The sequence below is a fragment of the Cynocephalus volans genome, chromosome 4, assembly GCF_027409185.1.
Source record: "Cynocephalus volans isolate mCynVol1 chromosome 4, mCynVol1.pri, whole genome shotgun sequence".
NCBI lineage: Eukaryota > Metazoa > Chordata > Mammalia > Dermoptera > Cynocephalidae > Cynocephalus > Cynocephalus volans.
This window is the reverse complement of record NC_084463.1, coordinates 98,359,431-98,381,439: the sequence shown is the minus strand read 5'-3', so window position 1 is coordinate 98,381,439 and position 22,009 is coordinate 98,359,431. Positions and strand designations below refer to the sequence as shown.

General features: G+C 36.9%; 1 protein-coding gene across 12 annotated transcripts in view; it reads left to right on the top strand.

The window, feature by feature from the left end:
- Window positions 1–117: 117 nt before the first annotated feature.
- EMSY (EMSY transcriptional repressor, BRCA2 interacting) overlaps window positions 118–22,009 on the top strand; it is an 83,901-nt gene continuing 62,009 nt past the window's right edge. For 5 of the 12 annotated variants that reach the window (XM_063094007.1, XM_063094003.1, XM_063094002.1 and 2 more), the window contains exons 1-8: window positions 118–211; window positions 1,896–2,004; window positions 7,273–7,372; window positions 8,892–8,966; window positions 10,347–10,388; window positions 14,247–14,422; window positions 16,152–16,304; window positions 18,469–18,728. In XM_063094007.1, coding sequence (XP_062950077.1) covers window positions 1,935–2,004; window positions 7,273–7,372; window positions 8,892–8,966; window positions 10,347–10,388; window positions 14,247–14,422; window positions 16,152–16,304; window positions 18,469–18,728 — 876 coding nt within the window. In that variant the 5' untranslated portion in view covers window positions 118–211; window positions 1,896–1,934. The remainder of the gene's footprint in view (window positions 212–1,895; window positions 2,005–7,272; window positions 7,373–8,891; window positions 8,967–10,346; window positions 10,389–14,246; window positions 14,423–16,151; window positions 16,305–18,468; window positions 18,729–22,009) is intronic. The other 7 variants (XM_063094004.1, XM_063094001.1, XM_063093995.1 and 4 more) reach the window with 6 other exon arrangements.

Here is a 22,009-nt window from a genome sequence, read left to right as displayed (position 1 = left end):
GGGACAGGATAAATGGAGGCCTTTTGGTGTCCGTTCTCCGAAGGGCGGGAAGGGCGAACTACACCTCCCGGCTGGCTGCGCGCCGCTGCGCCTGCGCCCTCATACCTGTCGCCATCTTGCCCCTTCTGAGGCACTGCAAACAAACCCAATTCCTGGTGTCCCTTAGTCTTGGCGGAGGAGCCTTTTAGATGAGCCGCGAAAGGCCGGGCAGGTGGGTGACTCTCAGGCAGGGTCCTGGGAAGAGCTGGCAGGCCAACCAGGCTAGAGGAGCGCCGGGCCAAGCATTCGGAGCACGGCTTTGGGTACCCAGCGCCATCCTCCGTTGTTTCCTAACGGGATCGTGGGGCTCCCTGAGATGGACTGAGGGGGACTATGGCAGGCCTGGTGCTGGGACCCCGGGGTCCAGTTCTGGGAGCTTCCGGGTGAGTCCAGGTCGTCTGGCTGGCTGTCCGCGCACCTCCTCTCTCTCCGTTGTCCTCTCGGTGGAGGAGGGAACGAGGCGCGGATGCCGGCGGGGGCCCCTGACACCAGCTACGGGCCCCAAGGGGCTTGGGTCGTGGGCTTGACATTGGGATCGGCGCTGAGAGGCACGGGTGAGAAGCCTGGGCTGGCTGCTCTTGTAGTGGTGCTGCGAGAGTGCGTGTTTGGAGAGGGGGCGGGGCGGGCTTGCCTTCTGACACTTGAGTGGGGGAAGGATTATACGAGATCTCGGTTCCCCGAGCAGGCTCCAACTACTGCCCAGGTCCGATGCGATGCGGCCCCGCGGTGGTGTCTACCGGCGGGGACAAGTCAGGATGCCGTGACGTGGTGCTTGATTCGGGCGGTTGCCGGCCGCCTCTAAGATCCTGTCGGGAGGCGGGGACTGACTTGTGGAGGGAGCGGATTCCTTGACTCTGCCCCTTCTTCCTCTTCCCCACCCCTTTTCTTTATGTCATCCTGCCGTCTGGGGCGCGCAGTCCAGTTCTCCTTGGTTTTGAGTTGAGAGGACTATGGGAAGTAGGGGGAGGGGGCTCAACTCAGGGCGTAGAGTTGGAGTTAGCAGCCTCGGCTCCTAGAACTGGATATAGCAGTTTTTTCGGTTCGGTGTCTTACTGCTAGGCTAGGCAGTGAGCCCGTTCATTCATTCATTCATTCATTTTACTCACTCCCGTCAGCCGTTCATTTATCCATTTAACAAATATTTACAGCTGGTCTACCGTGTGCTAAGCAGGTATTGTGTAAGCCCCCAATCCTGTCTTTTGTCCTTTAGACGAGGGAATTCCCAGTACGAAGTTGGTTCCTGGTATCTAAACTTTTGGTAAATGGTTATCTAATGACTACAGGTTCTAAATTCATAGTTCATTGTTAAGACTTGAGAAAGTTCTTTGTTAAGTTCCATGAACCCAAATAATGTGCTAGGAGCTTTACATATTCTCATGTAACTCTTAAGTGTGGAATCCGACAGAAGTCAAGTAACTTGCCCAAGGTTACACAGGTTGTAGTGCCTGTTTACTAAATTACATGCCAGACACCACGAAAGAACGTTACATACAGTGTGCTTTAATACTCATAACAAACTGGGTGGTATTACCTCTGTTTTATAGATGTGTAAAACTTAGGCTCAGAGAGAACGATTTACCCAGGATCACACAACCAGTAAGATGAAAAGCTGGAACTAGAACGTAGAGGTGTCTCACTCTAAAGCCTTTGACTCTTTTCACTGTGGTAGGCTGGAATGGTAAGCTCTCAAATGGTTGTTTAATTCTTCATTTGTCAGAAGTTGGAAAGTGTGCTGATGAAAAAGGATTGTGAGGTATCTTACTGTTTTTACTTCTTATCCGGTGGATGGATAACTGGGTGAGTAGCCATTTGAATGTATTTTGGTAATTTGATATTTTGGTTTTTTGTTCTGGTAGGGAAGACAAGCTCTTTGGGGCTACTAAACAGAAGCAGCAATGCCTGTTGTGTGGCCAACCCTTTTGGATCTCAGCAGAGATGAATGCAAAAGGATTCTTCGAAAATTGGGTATGATTTTCATTTTTGATGTTTTATATCTCTCTATGATACTTTTCCCTTCTGTTTGTGTCATGGCTGTCTGCATGGATGTCATATTTCTTGCTACATTAGAAATTCTTTGGAAGTATAGTCCCCATCTTACTCATTGTTGTTTTTCCAGTGCCTAGCATAGTGCTTTGTATGTAGTAGGTACATGAATCACAACAATAATAGTATCTAAGAGTTACAGAGGGCTACTTGGCTATTCTGAGTCCCTTACATTCAACATCTCATTTAATTCTCACTCAAACCTAAAAGGTAAGGGTTTCTTCCCCCCCACTTCGGCCTCCATTTTACCAGATGAAGCTTAGAACCCAGGGTAATGCTGATAGTAAGTCATGGAGTCAGTATTTGAACTCAGGGAATATGCTTTCAGTCTCACTAGCATACTCTTAACCTTTATAAATTTATGGGTAAATTACATACTGTTTCTTAATTCTACGTTAATATAAGCTGTGCTCACTTTTCCAAATTATATTTTATTATCAATAATAAAACACACTTTACACTTATAATTTATTTTTTAGTGCTTTTTCCCTTTATTGTTGTTTTTCTCAACCAGCATTTAGGGAGAGAATTAAGCGCTTAATGCCAAGGCATCCATTGTATGTAGTGAATTAACTTCTCCTATGCATCTAGAATGGTATTAGGTATGTACCATCCTTGGGAAAATTGAGAAAGAGTTACTCAAATCATTTTCTGTGTTCTGTGATTCAAATGAGGATCCTTGGTTGAGAAATTCTTAGACTATAAGGAACATATTGTCTCATTTACCACTGCAGCCTCGGGCTAGCACAATAATTGAAGTAAATGAAAAAATAATTTGAAAAAGAACAATAAACGTATTGGCAGTGGATATGAATTATTTAAATAGCTATGATTTTGAAGGGGAAAGTGTGGGTCTTGAATTCATACATACCTCGGGTCTTGGTCCTATTACTAACGACCCCTGTGACGGAGAACAAGTTATTTAATCTCCTTAAATTTGTTGATACTTGTAAACGAATGGTAATAATATCTGCCTCATTAGCTTGTTATATGTATTAACAGTATATATAAAGGGCTTTACACAGTTCCTGAAGTGTGAGTATATAGTGTTTAAAGCAGATGCTTTCAGACATTTATTTATTTGCAGCTGAATTTCTAATTCCAAGGGAAACCTTTGCTGTGAAGTCCTGTATGTAAATCAGAATCATAGCTGCTCTGGCTCTGCCTGCTAATAACTCTTGCCTTTTTTATTTCCACTCAGACCTCTATGAGTATTTCAAACTGTTTCTTAGCATTGTATTTTACCAAGTCAAAAAGAGTTGGTTTTTTTTTGGGGGGGGGTGAGTTATGGCTGGGGTGTCAAACATTCCTTTATATATTTTTTTAACCGTGTATCCAGACTTTTAGCACTTATTTGAAGATAGTTTTCCACACACTTACATGCAGTTAATATAACTTGCTAGCTGCAGATTGTAAAGTTTGACTCGTATTTATTTCATAGCAAAAATAATTGCAGAGGAACAGATCACAAAGGCAGTAGATTGGATTGGATTTCTTGGTTTTGGGGACCTTTAAACAAGAGATTGTGTTTAAATATAAAAATGGTAACCTTTAAGTCTAAATTTATCTCTGATTTTAGTCAGAGCTGTGTGGGTAATGCTACTAGAGATTTTCTTCTATGTGAAAGAAAACAGCCACCCTACATGGTAATGTTATCTTCAATGAACTTTTCACTTTGGCAGGTGAGCCCTGACAGTGATTTACCAAAAGACTTCCTCCCCACAGGTTCGTTCATTATCATAACAATGAAACTTTGAATTGCCGGCAAGTATAGCTGTAGGCCCGAAGTTTAGGGAAAGTACTGTCTTTAAGAATTAACTTAAAATATTTTAAAAATTAGTTTTTTCCTTTTAAAAATAGTTATAAATCATTTTAATGTAAGTTGTTAAGCACTTAGATTTTACATAATTAAGTATAAAGAAATTGGCATGGAGAATTTCTTTATGGTATACCGAACGTACCAGTGATAAATGCTTCCTTCCTTCTGGCCTGCCTCTCCCTTGCTCTATTTTTATGACCATTCCTGAGCTGTAACTCTAACATGGGGCTTTATGGACAATAATATAATTGAATGTCTGAATAGTTTAAATGGAACGAGTTGAGGGCTTTATAAAAACATTTTGGCAAATCTTTTGTTTTCTAGTTTTTCCTATTTGTTTATTATTTCATTATACTCATGTGTTATTCAAATTAACACTGCCATAGAATGGAACCAAAAATACTATCAGAAATTCGACTGTGTTTGAGATATGTCAGGATCTGAGAATAACCATCAAAATGGACATCAACAAATGTGAAGGAGGTTGGGAAGCTAATAAGGGTTTTTTTTTTTTTTGCAACGAGTGAATTTCTGGAGAAAGAAAGTGCCTGGGATTGTATAGCTGTGATAACTGAGTCCCAGTTTTGTGCATGTGAGATTGCTACCTCTTAATTTCCTTCCTGGGCTTTGTGATTAGACTTGAAATGAGACTTGGAATATCAGAAATATTTGTCAAATTTCTTTAGTTAATTTTGTTTTCTTTGAAATAATGTCTTGATCACCATAAATTCCACAGGTCAAAGGTAAACTTCTTTTTCTTTTTGCTCAAACCACTTTCTCTCTTTGGCATCTCCATTTCTTTTCATGGCATTGCCATTCTCTTAAACATTTTGCAAATTGCAAAACATGACTCCTTCATTCTGCCATTACTTCCACAATCAATCAGTTATTTAGTCCTATCAAATAAAAAATTTTTAGAGTGGAATTAGACGCTTTTCTCATCTGGCCACAAACTAGTTTTCTTTTTCTTTTTCTTTTTTTTTTTAAAAGATGACCGGTAAGGGGATCCCAACCCTTGACTTGGTGTTGTCAGCACCATGCTCTTCTAAGTGAGCTAACCGGCCATCCTTATATAGGGTTCTGAACCCGTGGCCTTGGTGTTATCAGCACCAACTCTCCCAAGTGAGCCACAGGCAGGCCCTAGTTTTCCATTTTTATCTTTCTCTATTCTCATATGTGAACTAAAATCTTTATAATAGTGATTTGTTTATATTTCTTAGGTCCTTTGTTGGATTTTAACCATCTTGAAGATAGGGGCTTTGTTTTTTTCCAATAAATATTCTCCATGGTACCTTGTAGTAGTAATGTTCAATTAGTAGTTTGGTTTAAAATAGTTACTATCCAAGTATAGACATATTTTTACTACCCTTAGTATAAAACTCTCAAACATAGTCACACTGTTACTAGAATAATATGAACCATTATCTCCTCTTTTACTGTTTCTTCCTTTTACACATTTCCATTCTTGCCCTTGCCCTGCCTGAAACATAGTTCTCTGTCTGATTAAAGCTTATGTATGCTTCCAGACTAGAGGATGTGTTTCTCCTTTGTGCCTTTCCCACTGAATGTAAACTGTATCATAATTGTCTGATGACTTGTTTCACTGTAGCTCTATTCTAGAGTTAACTCCTTGTGGGCAGGACTTAGCACACTATAACGGTGTATATAATAGGACTCAATATTGATTTGTTAAATAAAATATTCCGTAAATGGGGGCATAAACTTTTAGTGAATTATTAGTTGGTTATCTCCAGTGCCTTTCTGAGCCCTATTCTGGGTCTGATAAAACCTGAAATACGTTTTTTGGAACTAACTATTTCCTTTACTACTCCAGAGTAGCAGAGCTTTATCCCTGAAGAGAGATCCCATGAAATGTCTACACAGTATCCAGTACAGATTGAACATGCAGGACGTTTATACTTAGGGTAATTCAGGTGGATCAAACATTTCTATTTAATGTAGTCAGCCCACTCTCCTATATAAAGCTTCCTTTTGACAGTTAGAACTGTGAATAATTTGTACTGAATGAGACTATTAGTTTATTATTGGTGTAGTACCCAGTCTGCCGGCATGCATATATTCATTATTTGGCTCACATTTATTGTTGTGTGTCAGGCATTGGCAAATAGAAAATACTTGTAGCAACTTGAGTATAAAGATAACTCTAGTTTGGACGTTTAGTCCCACCGTTCTGTTTTGCTCATATATACTGGTTTCATAGTGTTAATGGTTTAAAACAACAACTATTTTTATCATTTCTCGCCATCTTTTGGTTGCTGGCTTTGTCTGAGCTCTCTTGTGGCTGTATTGAGCTAGTAGCTTAGCTGGGGACTAGGCTCAGCTGAGATGGCTTGGCCTCTCTTTTCATGTGGCCTTTCATTCCAGGTTCCTTCACAACTTCATGATCTCAAAGTTCCGAGAGAGCAAGGACCCTTGTGCAAGTGCTGAGCAAGCGTCTATTTGCATCGTGTTTGCTGATGTTCTGTTGGCCAAAGCAAGCCACATGCCAAGACTACAGTTAGTGTGGGAGAGGACTATACAAAGAAAGTACACAAAGGCTACACTGGGAGGCATGCATGGTTCATTGGGGGCCCTTGAGGTTTTATATTTTAACCAGTTCTAGGGACTGACAGTTTCATTTCATAATGGTTTTCCTCTGTGGAAAGAGTGAAATGAAACTGTCTGATATTAGGATTCAGTATATAATGTCCTGGTTGCTGTAAGAACATTTCATGTCTCCTACTAGTCATTTTTAGTAGTTTTTATAGATGCAGAGGATCTTAGATCTACACAGTCCCTTCTAGATAAGGAAACAGGTTCAAAGATGAGAACGGACTTGCCCAAGATCACACACCTAGTAAGTGGCAGTGTTGGAGCCAGAATCTTCTGTTCCAGTATATTTTCAGTTGCATCGTACTTTTACATACACAGGAGGGAGTTGGAATACAGTTTGAATTCTCAGGCAGGCCTAAGGAATTATTTCAAGGGTTGATCAGTGAAGGTACCTTTTAATAATGCTAAAACTTTATTTTATCAGCCTTATTATATCACTTGGAGCTTGCTCCCAGTTGTTGATAATATCTGAGTTAAAATGTTCTTCAGTGATAATATATGACACAAAATATCTACTGTTAGGTTTTTCTACCTAAACATTTTACATACATAACTTCTGTGAGGCAATGAAAAACAAAATGATATAAAATTATGAAAGCCACATTTTAATCTGCTATGAGATAAAATTTTTGAAAAGAAAAATTAAAAACTCTTGATTTGATTGATTTTTAGGTTTCTTGGCCTGAATTTTCACTATACATAGCCATGGTTTAAAAATATTAAAGGTGTATCTTGATAAAGTAATTTTCTTCTTTTAGAATTGGAGGCATATGCTGGAGTTATCAGTGCACTTCGGGCACAGGGAGATCTCACCAAGGAAAAGAAAGATCTTCTTGGAGAACTCTCAAAAGTTCTTAGGTAAACTATCATAAAAGTTTGTGAGATGTAACTCTAGAAATTTCATTTTGAGGGGTTTCATTACTTTTCACTCTCGAATTAAGTTCTTTAGTTGAAGAACAGAGGTGTTCAAATTGTGTGCTTTATTACAGAAAATTGTGTAATTTATTTACCATTTATTGTGTAATCAATCAGAAAGGGTAGGGCAGGTTATTTTTGTTTTGGGCCACCTGGGAAGGGGAGGTACTTTTGACATAGGTGAAGGAAAGAAGAGCTGGCAGCAACTGGAATTCATTAGAGGGAAGAAGAGGATGCAAGGAAAATACCTTAATTTATGTAAGTGGGTGATTATGTAGTCATAGCCTTAAGCATCATCTGTCCCTTCAGCTTCCTGCTATAGTGACCCTTGAATTCAATAAACAGTTCTAGTGAAGGGGTTCCTTAAAGTTTCCTTGATCCATTCTAATATCTTGAGCTTTTTCAGAAAATGTCCTGTTTTAACTTTCTACATTTAAAACCATTTGTCCTATTCTTTTTTTAAGTGAAAATATGTAAAGAGCTCTTCCTATTATTTAATTAACATTAATATAGGGATGTTATTAAGCCAAATTCTCAGTCTTATTGTTTTCATGGTTAACAATTTATATTTTTTGTTTGTTGTTTTTATTTCCTCATAAATTCCACTTTCTGGCCCCTTAAATGTTTTGGTCCATGCTATAGATTTAGCCTTAGTAGTAAAGCATATAATTGGAAGAGTGGTATTCATTTTATTAAGTATTTATGAATGGAATGGGTGTAGTTTTTTTTGTTTTTGTTTTTAGTTGTTAGTATTATTAATTTTACATATGTTGAATCAGGAGTAATACAAGCACATTCTTACCATTGATAATACAACGTAGAAGGTACACAGCTGAAGTGTTGAGTAATAAAGAAGTGTTACGCTGGTGTCAGGTTTCATAGCATATAGCCACAGGAAACATTATCTTGCCACTCTCATTTCTTTATTATATTCACTGAACATAAAATTATAGACTCTTAAGCTTTAGAAGAAGAATTTCTTTTGAGTGCCAAAATCCTCTTCGCAGCAGTCATGATTAGGAGTTCATTCAGCATCTATTTGCAAATTTAGGTAACAGGAAGCACTGCTAATCTTGTCCATAGTCTGACATTTCTGAGATTTGGTAGTAATGCCTTATATCAGGCTGAATTTGTCTTCCTGTGATTTCTAATTTGCTACTAATTCTTTCTGCCTTTATACAGAATTAGTATGAATCCTTTTCTAAGACTTTAAAACATTTGAATATGTATACGAGGGTACTTCAAAAAGTTCATGCAGAGATTCATATTATCTTTTAGTTCTATTTTTCCACGAGCTTTTTGAAGTACGCTTGTATTAGGCTCCTGTCGATATCTTTTCAAAAAGCAATCTTGTCCCTCTCCCCCATCCCCATCAAACAAAATATTGACTTAAACATTAATAAAAGCATAGAAAAGAGCTGCCTGCTTGGCAGAGTTCTATAATGGCTATTTTTCTTCATAGCATCTCAACAGAACGCCACCGTGCTGAAGTTCGGAGAGCAGTAAACGATGAACGGTTAACAACAATTGCACATAAGTAAGCCATTAGTCATACCACCCCTCATTTTTTTATGACATAGTATGACGTAGTTTTGAAACAGTCTTCCCATTGTGTAGCAGATTCCTGAGTCTTTTATCTCAATAACAATATCTCTATTCTCAGGGATCCTGACCATAAGGGTAAAAGTGGTGTTAACTGTTTATTCAATTGATTATGGTTTTTGCATTTTGTCAGGCAAGCTTTAAGTATTCAGGTCAAGTCCTGTTAAAATGTAATCTCTGTATAACTGAAGACCTCCACAGTTTAACAGATGATTCACTTAACTGAAGCAAAATACAATAACAAGTAGTGTCCCTCCTAAAATTGACAGCCCCTTAGAGGTTCTTTGTAATGGCAGCTGATATGTGTATGGCTTTATAAATAGGCATTGTAACTTTTTTGATATCTGACTCTAATTATTTCATGTATTTTGAGATTCAGAAAAAAGACTGTAAAATATATATGATTATATCTTAAAGGTATATGAGATATAATATGAATATATCATATTATAAGAAATAAGGATATAACATATCTAAATTTACTTTGAAAAGCCAACAAAATAAAATGATAAAGAATTTTTATACAGTTCTTTTCAGATCATTATAACTATTTGACAGATGGGTGGAGGGAGATGGAGGATGAGGGCAGGGATCAAGAATTAGCTGAGTATGTATGGAGACAGTGCCTCCTAAAGAACAGAAAGGAACAGAAATTATCCTTTAAATGTTAGTACAAGACGATGGAAACATAACATGTTTTTTATTTTTATGTTTTAATGTGAAATAAAACTAAATGAAAAAATTTCGTGCATTTCTATAATGTGATAATTTGAATAGTGTATTTAAACCGATTGGCAGTATTTGAATTGACCCCAAAGATCTATTAGTTTCATGTTGTACTTCACTGTCCCTCATTTTACTTAACATATAAAATGGGGTGCTACCTTTTTAACAGCATACTTTGAAGATTTAACTGTTTATTTTGAAATTTTGAGATTCTTCAGTGGTAGGTATGCATTGTAGAAATTTTCCATTAGAGACATTTAGTGTTTAGTTGTCAGACTAACATGGTTGAAACATTCAAATATCAATGTATTCCTTCTTTAAGTTGCTCTAAATTTTTGAATGGGGATGTTCTAAAAATAATGATAACTGAGCCTAGATTCTAATTTGAGGATGGACAATAGGAAATTTATGTGCTAGATAGCAAAATAGTAAACAGTAGCTTGCATTCAGAGGCACTTAGAAACAAAAATTTGTACCTTAGAAGGACTGAAACAATATTGTGGGGCAACTAGTTGTACATTGATGCATCAGTTTCATACTTAAAGGATAACATTTATTTAGTCTCCTTTTCCTTTTTTCCCCTTTAAAGAATGAATTTATCCTTATATTTGGGTGAAAGACCAAGTTACAGGTATGCAAATAGGTTATTATTATTTCAGGCTTTTTCTTGTATTTATTTCCAAATTGAAGCTCTCAATTATTCAGGGGCACATTATTCCATTTATGAATTAACCAAGCCCCTTGCTTTTCCTTTTCTTCCCCTCCTCCCCCTCCTAATACTGCCCACCCACCCTTTAGCCATTTTGCTGCTTGGGAGTACCTCTAGTCAGAGGGTGGGAAGGGAGAGGAGGTGAAAATTTTAGTCATTTTACTGTTTGTTAGTTGTCCTGGAAAAGGTTTGGTGGAAGAATTTGCAAGTATTTGCCAAAATATTTTTGTATAATATATGGGTTTCTTTAATCTATTTGACCTCTCCCTTTCCCTCCTCTCTCCGTTAGCATGGATAATTGAGAGTTGGCTTTTATCTGCCTGTGTTTCTTTTTTTCTCTCCTTTCTGATTTCTTTAATACATGAATTTCATTTTTTGAAAAGTTTACTTCATTGTATAATTTTAAGCTTCTTAGGTCCTTCTGCACTCCTGTTTTAATATTTTTAATTATGGTTTTAGTTTGACCAGACGTTGTTTTTACTTGTTGAGCCCAAGCTTTAGTGAGTGGGGATTGATGAGGAAGGAATAGATTCCTCATTCTCTCCGTCTCCTCTGCCTTCTTCCTCTCAGAATTAGCAACAGAGCCTAGTTCCAAAGGTCATCTGTAGGAGGGCTTTATGCTCTGAGCCTGTAAAAACAACTAGAGGAATGCATCTGAATGGACTGCATTCCCTTTCTCCTCACCCTTCCCTCCCCCACTACAAATAGCAGTTTAGGCCAGAAGGAATGTGGTTGAAAGGTGATTGAGCACAAAGGATGGGGAAACAAAAGGAATAGGGTGTCTGGGATCAAAGAAAAGCTTGCTTGTGGCTTGAACTATTAACATGTGTTTATTGTTTGATACTAGGCCACTTATTCAGTTTGATACTCAAATTCACTTTTGAATTATGTCAGAATATTACAGAATTAAAGCCTTGGATGTCAAAGAGCTTCAGATTTTTTAGTGGAGCCACTCTTGCCCACACTGTCTCTACAGTTTGAAGAATTTCTCCTCTCTTAATCCTTTTCCCGTCAGTCAGATATTCACAGGATGCTGTGTGTGTTTCTGTGTGAGTATGAGGATTTGTTTACTGGTGCCCTGTACACCAAAGGATGTGAAAACCAAGGTAGTTGTGTTAGTATCATCTTAGATTTTCTCAGAAAAGGAACTGGAGAAACATTTTCATCCTCCCTTGCTATACTTAGTATAAATAGAGAGGCATTCTTTTTTTTTTTTTTTTTCATAAAAGATGACCGGTAAGGGGATCTTAACCCTTGACTTGGTGTTGTCAGCACCATGCTCTCTGAAGTGAGCTAACCAGCCATCCCTATATAGGGATCCGAACCCGTGGCCTTGGTGTTATCAGCATCACACTCTCCCAAGTGAGCCACAGGCTGGCCCTAATAGAGAGGCATTCTTACCTTGAAACTAAGGTATCCCAGTGAAGCCTTGCAGTAAGATGTTTAGTTTGTAAAATTCGGTTTAGATGACTTGTGTAAACTAATGCATATTTACACCCTTATACTCTGCAAATAGGAATTTTTGATCTGATTCTAACATATTTAATTTTTTACTCACTTAAAAGTAATTTGAGCATGTTTGCATGAGTGGAAATTTGGAAGATTTATAGATCTTTCTAAAAGTTGCAGTTGTTTCTTTTGCACTGCAAGTTTTGTCTTTTCAATAGCATATATTCATGTGCTTCACATTATTAATCTTCCATAATTTCTGCCACCATTTAAACAATGCACCAGGTAAGTGTAGACATCACTTTTTTGTGTAGTAAACTCTTACCAAGCAAGTTTATTAGTGGTATTCTAATAAAATGATAGCAAAATAGGAGTAAGCCAAGAAAGTGCTGAATAGCTTTTAGAATTTTTTTTTCTTTAATAATTAGCTATAGTCCCTTTCTGTCTTTCTTTCTTGTTTGTACCATTCTTTGTTTCAGAACTAGCATCCTCTTGGAGATTATATAGTAACAAATTTGTGAGAGTTATTGGGGTCTTAAGATCTCCTCTTTTCCTTATCTTAGGTACGACTGTGTTAAGCCATGAGGGAATTTACAGATTTTGCATAGTAACCTAATTGGATTCATCAGCTCCTTGAAATTCCTTTCTGAACAGAACTTAAACCCTTCTTAACTTGTAACTTATTCCATTCAGTGAAAGTTGGTAGTGTCTAATTATCTAAATTGATAATTTCAGTGCCCAATTGATGTAAATCAAAGGCAAAAGTTAGACATAAAATCCATTTGAAAAATTTTCTATTTTCTGTTTATGATGTGGCATGTAATTTCAGTAGCATGATATATCCTTGTTGAAGGAGATATGTATTAGTTGTGTGACCTTAGGCAAGTTATTTAACCTCTTTGTGACTCAGTTTCCCTATCTGTAATAATACTACCAACTTCATAGGATTGTTGAGAGAACTTTATGAATTAATACATGTAAAATGTTTAGAACAATGCCTGACATATAGTAAGTTCTCAATTGATGTTAACTATCATCATCATCATCATCATCATCATTATCATTATTCCAATGTCCACTAACAAGGGCTTTTGTGTACTCCATCTAAATCTAAAGAATCAGTGGATATACAGAGTCCTAAACTCTAGGTTGGGTTGTAGAATCTATGGTTTCAAAAAAAGTGTAGAAATATTTCTGATTTAGTGAAGAGATTGTTTCTGGGTGAATTTTAAAATTCGACACTAATTATTAGTCAGGGTCTTTCATGGAGCCATATCAAGAGAAGTGACACAGCTACCTTTTGATATTCCAACCTGTGGTTGGATTCCTGGGATAAAATTCACTTAAGAAATTTAGGATAGAGAAACTGCAAGTAGTGTCTGCTTAGAGATAGAGCTCAATTGCCTCAAATCTTTCTTAGAGTGAAGGGTGGTATAAATAAATAAAGTAGTGGCAGGTTTCTTCCAGTGTCCTCAGATCTAGTCTATTTTTTAACAGGAAGGATAATAATATAATACATTGTCAGTGACACATGCTGTTATATACAAGGGTACTTTAAAAAGTTTGTGGAAAAATAGAATTAAAAGGTAATATGAATCTTTCCATGAACTTTTTTTTTTTTTTTGACTGGTAAAGGGATTGCAACCCTCGGCACGGTGTGATCTGCACCATGCTCAGCCAGTGAGTGCACCGGCCATCCCTATATAGGATCCGAGCCCACGGCCTCAGTGCTACCAGCGCCGTACTCTCCCGAATGAGCCACAGGGCCGGCCCTTTCCATGAACTTTCTGAAGTACCTGCACGTACTTGTACAGCCCTCTTCTATTCTTCACTACTAGTCCCCCTTGTTTACTGCATCAGTTTCCTTTGTTTGAAAGCCTTAGAACCTCTGGCCATGCAGGCAGTTAGACAATTTTGCAAAGGTTCAGTGAATTCCATCCTCAATTATTAAGGAAAATCTGATTTTTAAAATTATGATTGCTTTTTACTTTATTGGTTTAATTACAAAATTAAGTTCTAAAAGTTAGTAGAAATACTAGTTTTCATTAGTGATACCAGATTTAAATTAATAAAACCAACATCAAAATGTATTTAGAAGGCATAGGAAAATTTTTTATAGTTTCACTTATATTCATTATAAGATTCAGATTATAGAATAAAATGTGTAAGAACCCAAGTGTGACATTCCTTGAATTGTGATTATTTATACCTTTGATCTTGCTTGCTTAAAATAAAACCTCTTCTGTTCACTTGACACTTTTTATAATTTAAAAAGTTTATTTGTTTTTAGTGATTGAGAACCCTTGTAGCAGCATTTTCTTTTTTGTTTAGTATGTCTGGACCTAATAGCTCTTCAGAATGGTCCATTGAAGGTCGTCGATTGGTACCATTGATGCCCCGGCTTGTTCCCCAAACTGCCTTCACTGTAACAGCTAATGCTGTTGCCAATGCAGCTATTCAGCATAATGCATCTCTTCCAGTGCCTGCAGAAACAGGAAGCAAGGAAGGTGAGTAGAAAATATTTCTGCGTTAGGGATCACTTTTCTCAGAATCTTCAAGAAAAGTTGTTTATTTTTTATCTACTGTTATTCCAGTGGTAAAAAGTTATGAAACATAGTGGACAATTCCGATTCTGAAACTAGAAACAGCGAAAATTAAATCTTCCTTTTTTTTTTTTGTTTGGCGGCTAGCCAGTATGGGGACACCAACCCTTGACCTTGGTGTTATTAACACCGTGCTCTAACCAACTGAGCTAACTTTGCCAGCCCCTAAATCTTACTTTTGTTGAAAGTGTGAATTATGTTAATCCCAAAATTGCAAAAAAGCCTTCCTGAAGTGAAGTTTTGTCATCACTGTATCTTATTAGAAGTGAATAGAAGGCCTAATGTGTAACATTAGAAAATGAATAAAATGACAGGAGTCATTTATCTGCTGGAAAAGATGCTGAACTGATAGCTTTAGAAAATGAAGCTCTGTTTTTGTCTTTTGGAATCAATGGAATATGCTATTTCTCTGTTCTAATCAATGTGCTGAATCCATTACCTGGCAGACAGAAAGACTTTATAATTGTTATTTAATCTAGTAATTGACACATGCTTTAAAAATTATTGAATCCTCCTGAGGCTACCAAGAGTAATATTAAATTTGAGAGAGCATTTTGGATTGACTCCAGAACTTAGTTTGGTGTTGCATGACAGTGACCCTGAAAACAATGCATTTATCAGATTACTGTAGGGAATTATCTTTTCTTGCTGAGCAGTGGGCTGTGGAGCAGAGTGAGACACTCTTGTTATGCATGCCAGGGTCTGTTTTAGGCTGAAGGAAGCTATATTTGGAGGGAGACAGTTATCAGTGTGCAACTTGGCCTCCATTGAGTTTCTGTTTTCTTTGTTGTTGGAGAGGGTCTTTCCTCCCTTCCCACTTTTACCTTTTCCATCTAACTCTCTGGTAGAGTGTAGACTGTAGAATTTCCAATAGTCAAATCTATGTTCTAGTCTTAGTTTGCCATTTCCTAGCTATGTAACCTCCAGCAAGTCTTAGCTTCTGTGAGCCTTAGGGTCTTCATCTTTAAAATGAAGATGTGGTATTGTGAGAATTAATAATAATGTATGGAAAGGATTTAGCACAGTACACGGTACCCAATAAATGGTACCTATGAGCTATTCTTTCTGTTGTTGAGCTGTGTTCCTTCACTGAATGATAAGGGGGAAATATGATGTCATTATTTTAGTTGAATTATTGTTGTACCACTTGGATGGCAGATGACTAGTGAGTTGGTTTATAAAAAAGAACCTTACCTTAGTTCTTCCCTAGTAGCCACGTTGGCAATTGCTGTGGTTAGGGAAAAATTATCCATTACTCCATCATTGGTGCTGTTATTAGTATTAAAAGGGAATACAAGTATGTACCTATTGTCCAACTCCTGCCATAAATAAAAAGTAATTTTCATTTATCTCACTATAGTTTTAAGCTTGATTTCTTTGTAACTGTATTCTTCGCTGTTGGCAGTGTCACCTATAGACAGGCTGTCAAATACTTGGGGAAAACGCATTTAAGTTATGATTTTTCAGGAGAGGTTATTAATACCTTTTTACCTGTGGACCTAATACCTAGTATTGGCCTCTAATTTCTGATCACATGAAAATGTTAAAGTTGGCCTGCAATAATAATAATTTCTCTGTATGCCTGGACAGTTTTTGTGAAAGTTAACAGCAAACTTTTTTATCGTTCCTTCAGTAGTGGTTTGCTATTCCTACACAAGTACCACGTCAACCCCAACCTCTACCCCTGTTCCAAGTGGCAGCATAGCAACGGTTAAGTCTCCAAGACCTGCCAGTCCTGCCTCCAATGTAGTTGTCTTGCCAAGTGGAAGTACTGTTTATGTCAAAAGTAAGTGATATTCTCAGTGTTATCAGGGCCATCTTAGCTAAATGCTGCAGTATAGGCTCTGATTAGATCTGTCTTCCTACATTAAATCATCAGTTCACTAGCTATTAGCAGTGGTTAGTTTTTGAAGTTTCCAAAGAAATTCTTTCTTTACATGTGACTAGGTATATATTGCTTTTTAATCAGTTCTAGGGTTTGAGAAATGACTTCTTTTTTATTCTCTGTGGGCAGTCTGCCTTTGAACAGTGCTGTCCTTCAAGCATTCACTTGTTTTGATTGCCATGGAATATAAATGTTGTGAATAGAAACTGAAAGAATGTGTTTATGTGATTTATTCAATGTTTACTCCTATAGTGATAATCTTGGCAGTATTTTCTTAAATTATTTTATGTAACATATTATCTAATTTTAGGTTCAGTGATGCATTCTAGAGTTTCTCTTTAATATTTCTAGTTCACTGATTTTGATGTTTTTTTATTTGCAGTTTTAACTCCTTGATTCTACTCTATAAAGCAGCCTGATGTTTTAAATTTCATGTATGTCAGTGTTGCTTTTTATTTTATTTTTAAATTTAATTTAATTTTTTATTTTATTTTTTGCTTTCCTTTCTATATCAACCGGAGAACATTAATATTTGATTTTCATTTTTCTCAAAATAGTTATAAACTTGATTTCTTTGTAACTTTTGGGGGTGGAGTTTGTTGTTTCAGACAGTGATGATTCTAGGTCATTGTCAGTCCTGTTTAAATTAGAGTCTAAAAATTGAAGGTGTAAAGAATTATATTTTATTACCAATTCCATGAGTCATGCTTTATAATTTTTTATGTTTGCTCTGTAGAGGTTTCTTATGTAGGTTGCTGTTTTATGTTTCTCACTTGATTTTTAAAAAGTCTACAAAAAAGCTGAGTGCATAAAGAAAAACCTAAGAATCTGGTACCGTTAATTATGTTTATTTTTTATTTCTGTGGATTTAGCTAATGTCATTTTTAAGAAATAAATGTAAAGACCTATTTTTGGATCATTTTTTTAAACACTGAAAGTGAATCACAAACATGAGGAAAACATTTCACATAACATGTAGTTTTAAGTAACAGGAAGTTTATTGCTTTATACTCAGAAGTCACGCAAATAACATTAGTTTGGGATATAATTATTTATTCACCTTACTTTGTATGTGCAAAGCACTAAACTGAGGAAACAAATCAATGAGACTTGGTCATTGCCCTAAGAGAACCCCTTAATAATGGGATGTGTGCAGACAAACAATCATGTTGCCATGTGGTAGTGGTGAAAAAGAGAATGTACAAAGTACTTTATAAGCTCAGAGGAGACATGGGTTAGCTTTGCTTAAGGGAAAGCTTCACTGAGGAGGTAGCTTGCAGGATGATGAAGAAGTCATTGGTGGTAGGTGGTATTCCCCAAGGAACAGTAGGATATAGAGATGGATAGAATGTGGTAAGGTGGGGGCCGGCCCGTGGCTCACTCGGGAGAGTGCGGTGCTGATAACACCAAGGCCCCGGGTTCGGATCCCATATAGGGATGGCCGGTTCGCTCACTGGCTGAGCGTGGTGCTGACGACACCAAGTCAAGGGCTAAGATCCCCTTACCGGTCATCTTTTTTTAAAAAAAAAAAAAAAAAAATGTGGTAAGGTGGCTTTGGGGAATGGTGAACAGTTCAGTATGCCAAGATTATAGGGGTGCACAGGGTGGGTGCAACAGGGTATTGTGTTCTTGGAAAGATATGGGGCCTTGAATGATACAGTAATGATTTTGTGCATCTTCCTGTAGGGAGATAAAAACTACTAAAAGATTTTAGGCAGTGTATTGGTGTGATTAGATGTGAAATTTTGTAACTGGTAGTAGGGTGCAAGGTAGAATAAAAGTGGAAAGACTAGAAGTATGGACATCTTTTAGGAGGTTGTTTCTAAAACACAAGTATAGGCATGAAATAAGGACTGACATGGAGCAGTGGTTATAAGTTTAAAGAAAGGAAGGAAGGCATTCAAAGACCACTCTGAGGAAGGGTTGATAGGACTTACTGACTAATTAGGCATAAGGCAAAGGGAGACCTCAAGGATGACTTGATGACACAAAAGGTTTTAAAAATAAAGTGTAAAATACAAGGTTAGTTTTATATAAACATAGCTATATTGTCATTGCCTTTCAGGTGTTAGCTGTTCAGATGAAGATGAAAAACCCAGAAAACGAAGGCGAACAAACTCTTCTAGCTCCTCACCTGTTGTCCTAAAGGAAGTTCCAAAGGCTGTTGTTCCAGTTTCAAAGACGATCACTGTGCCTGTGAGTGGTAGTCCCAAGATGAGCAACATCATGCAGAGCATTGCCAACTCCTTACCACCCCACATGTCTCCTGTGAAAATAACCTTCACCAAACCATCAACACAGACGACAAACACAACAACACAGAAGGTATGTGGTAGAGGGAGACTCTGCTTGCCAATTATTGTTTCCAGTATGACAGTATGATTTATATTTAACAAACATGCACTGAGTGCTTACTATGTGCTTGGCATTATGCTGGGAATGCTCACATCTCTTACTTTATTTAATTCTGCACATAAAGCTTTGATAATATTATTATGTCACTTTTTGTAGATAAAGCTCAGAGATGCTAAATGACTTGCCTAAAGTGACACAGCTAGCAGATCTCCTACTTCTAAGACTTGTGCTCTATTTTATCATTGTAATGCCATTTGGGAAAAAATTAAAATAGAATAAACTTTTTAACCTATATTTGTATAACTTTGTCTTTAGGAACTCAGTTTTTACTTTGCCAAAGTAACAAAGTTGTCAGAGTTAGGTATTTGATAGAAGAAAGGAAGGATATAATTAAGTGAACAATTATCTTCTTTTTTTATTCTTTGTATGCTATCATTAATTCATTCCTGAACTGTTCTCTAAGTATGTGTAAGTCATCAGTATTCTATCAATTTCTTGTTATTAGAACCCTCTGTCTTCCCACACTAATCTGGACCCTGATGGTTCTCTTGGTTTATTGCACACCTCTATTTCTGGGATTTCCCTTTACCACTATTCTGGTCTTCTTTGTTAGTTGGTTTACTCATTTTGCTATAGCATATCCTCCTCCAGTAGCTTCCTGGTATGTGGGTGGATGGAGAGTAAATTTTTTGAGACCTTGCATGGTGGACTGCAAATTTCTTTATTCCATCCTCCCACTTTCTTGGTAGTTTAGCTAGGTAAAGTGTTCTAGGTTGGAAGTCATTTTCCCTGTGAATTTTGAAGATACTGCTTCATTGGCTTCTGGCTTCCTGTATTGCTTTTAGGAAGCCGAATGCCACTCTATCCTGTTTTTCTGTTTGAAAACTCTTAGTAACTTCCAGGATTCTGAAATTTTGTGGTAATGTTTCCTGGGGTGGGTCTTTATTTTATCCATTAGATGTATACTCAGTGGATCCTTTCATTCCAGACACTCATGTCCTTCTGGGAAATTTCTTGAGTTATTTCTTTGATTTTTCTCTTTGTGGATCACGTATTATTCAGGATGTTGAACTGCCTGGATTGGTCCTTTAATTTTTTTCTTTTCTCGTTCCACATCTGTTTTCTGGTTTTTACCCCCTTCTATAGTGTAGTGGCTAAAAGCCTGGATTTGAATCCTAGTCTTTGCCACTTACTAGCTATGTGACTGTGGAAAAGTTAAACACTGTACCTAAATTTTCTCATCTGTAAAATAAGAAAAACAATATATCTATTTTATAGGATTTTGGGGTGGAAATAAATGAGATAATATATGGGACTATTAGAATAGAGCCTAGCACATAGTAAATGCTCTGTAAGTATTATTATTTTCCTTATTCTTTAACTTTATCCTTCACTACTGCTATGGAATTTTTCATTTTTGCTATCATACTTTAAATTTCTAGTAACTCTTTCTTGTACTCTGAAAGTTCCTTTTTTTTAAAAAAAAAATAGCATCCTACACTTTCATGAAATCATTATATATTCTTACCTGATGATAGTCATGATAATTTTTTGAAGTTTTCTTCTTTCATGTTCTCTCTGTTACCCGTAAGTTCCTTTTATCTCTTTGTTTTGATATCTTTCATTCCAGAGTTTCCTTGAGTGTTTGACTATCTGCTTATATTTGAAAATAGGCACTAAAAAGATGACAGAGAACTCTTTGTATGGGTGGGACATGTTGACTAGTGACTTTCATTGTAGATTGACCTAGCAGGGCTGTTTTGTTGAGGAACACCCACTACCCCTTCACCTTTACCAGTTGTCACTATCTTTAGAGCTTTTTCTTGGACTGGTCAGATTCCTCAGAGAAATATCTTCCAGTCTCTTGCCTTTAGTAGCATAAGCCTGGCTGCCAGTGTTTGGGAGTAAATGGAGAGAGAGGACTGGGTGGCTTGGCCATTGATTATATAGACTTTACTTAACCACTCTGTTTTCAGTATAGCACCTGCCTCCTTCAGCTGCACCTGGTGTCAGTCACATTCCCTTAGATTCAGTCTGTCTCTCAAGAGAGGAGATTCCTAGCCTTTAGTGTCAGGGAGATTTAGCTGGGGATCTAGATGCTTCTTAAGCAGATTTTTCAACTAATTTTTCTCTCCTTAGTCCCACCTTTACCCCCACTTCAGAAGTCTCTGGTGCTCTCAATTCCTGAGACTTTTAGGGGTTCACTAATGCAAGTTGTTATTTTGTTGTTGTTCTGTTTGCTGCCTTAGGTTTCCACTTTCATGAGTATGCTTGATCTGTTACTACTTGTCTGTTTTCAAGTTTCCAAAATGTTATAGTTGTTGTCTCCTATTTGTTTTGACCTTACAGGTTTATGTGTCTTTTCCCCTTTAAAAAAGTCCCCTCATACTGTTTTGGGAAGGAGTAGAAGTGAATTCTGCATTCAATGCATGGTTTTTCACCTTTGATTCTTTCATTTAAAGAACCTCCTTGAGTTTCCTGGAAAGATAATATTACATAATATATAAAAATTATCATTATTTTCTTAATAACTAGAAGTGATAATGAGCTGATCAATGTGATGTAATACTATTTTCAAGCCAAGGATAAGGGATTATGATGTAGTATTAAAATTAAGCAAGAATTTTTGTAATTAGAGTCCTGGGTTTGAACCCTACCTCTTCCAGTATGACCTGAGGTAAATTAGTCTTTTTAAATTTGTTTATTCATCTGTGAGATGAGAATAATGCCAATCTTATGAGGTTATTGTGAGGATTAAGTGAGTTTGGATATTTAAAGTGCAACATAAGGTATGTATTCAAAAAAATGTTAGCTTCCTTCCCTTGCAGATATTTTATGGAAAGCAGTGTTTTGTATATCTACGCTATTGATAATGAGCTGTTCCAAATAAGTGAATTCAAGAGTTCACTGAAGCTTATCCCTTAATATTTAGATATTAACTATTTTGATGACTCCTTTAATGCTATACTAAACATAATTTTTAAATTTTTATTTAATGACTCCAAGATGATCTTCCTGGAAGTCACTTTTCATGTGGTATTATAGTTATTGCTTTCAGGGCTGGCCTTATATTACATGGCATCAGCCTGCTATGCTCTGAATTTTAAGTGTATTTACTGTAATGCTTTTACTGCCTTTGCTTTCATTGCTGGATATTATTTTTTCAGTAATTCTTCTCTCTTTCCCCAATCTGCTCTTTTAATCTGGTATTTGAGAATAGCAAAACTATAGCTAAAAGAGCACCTACCTCC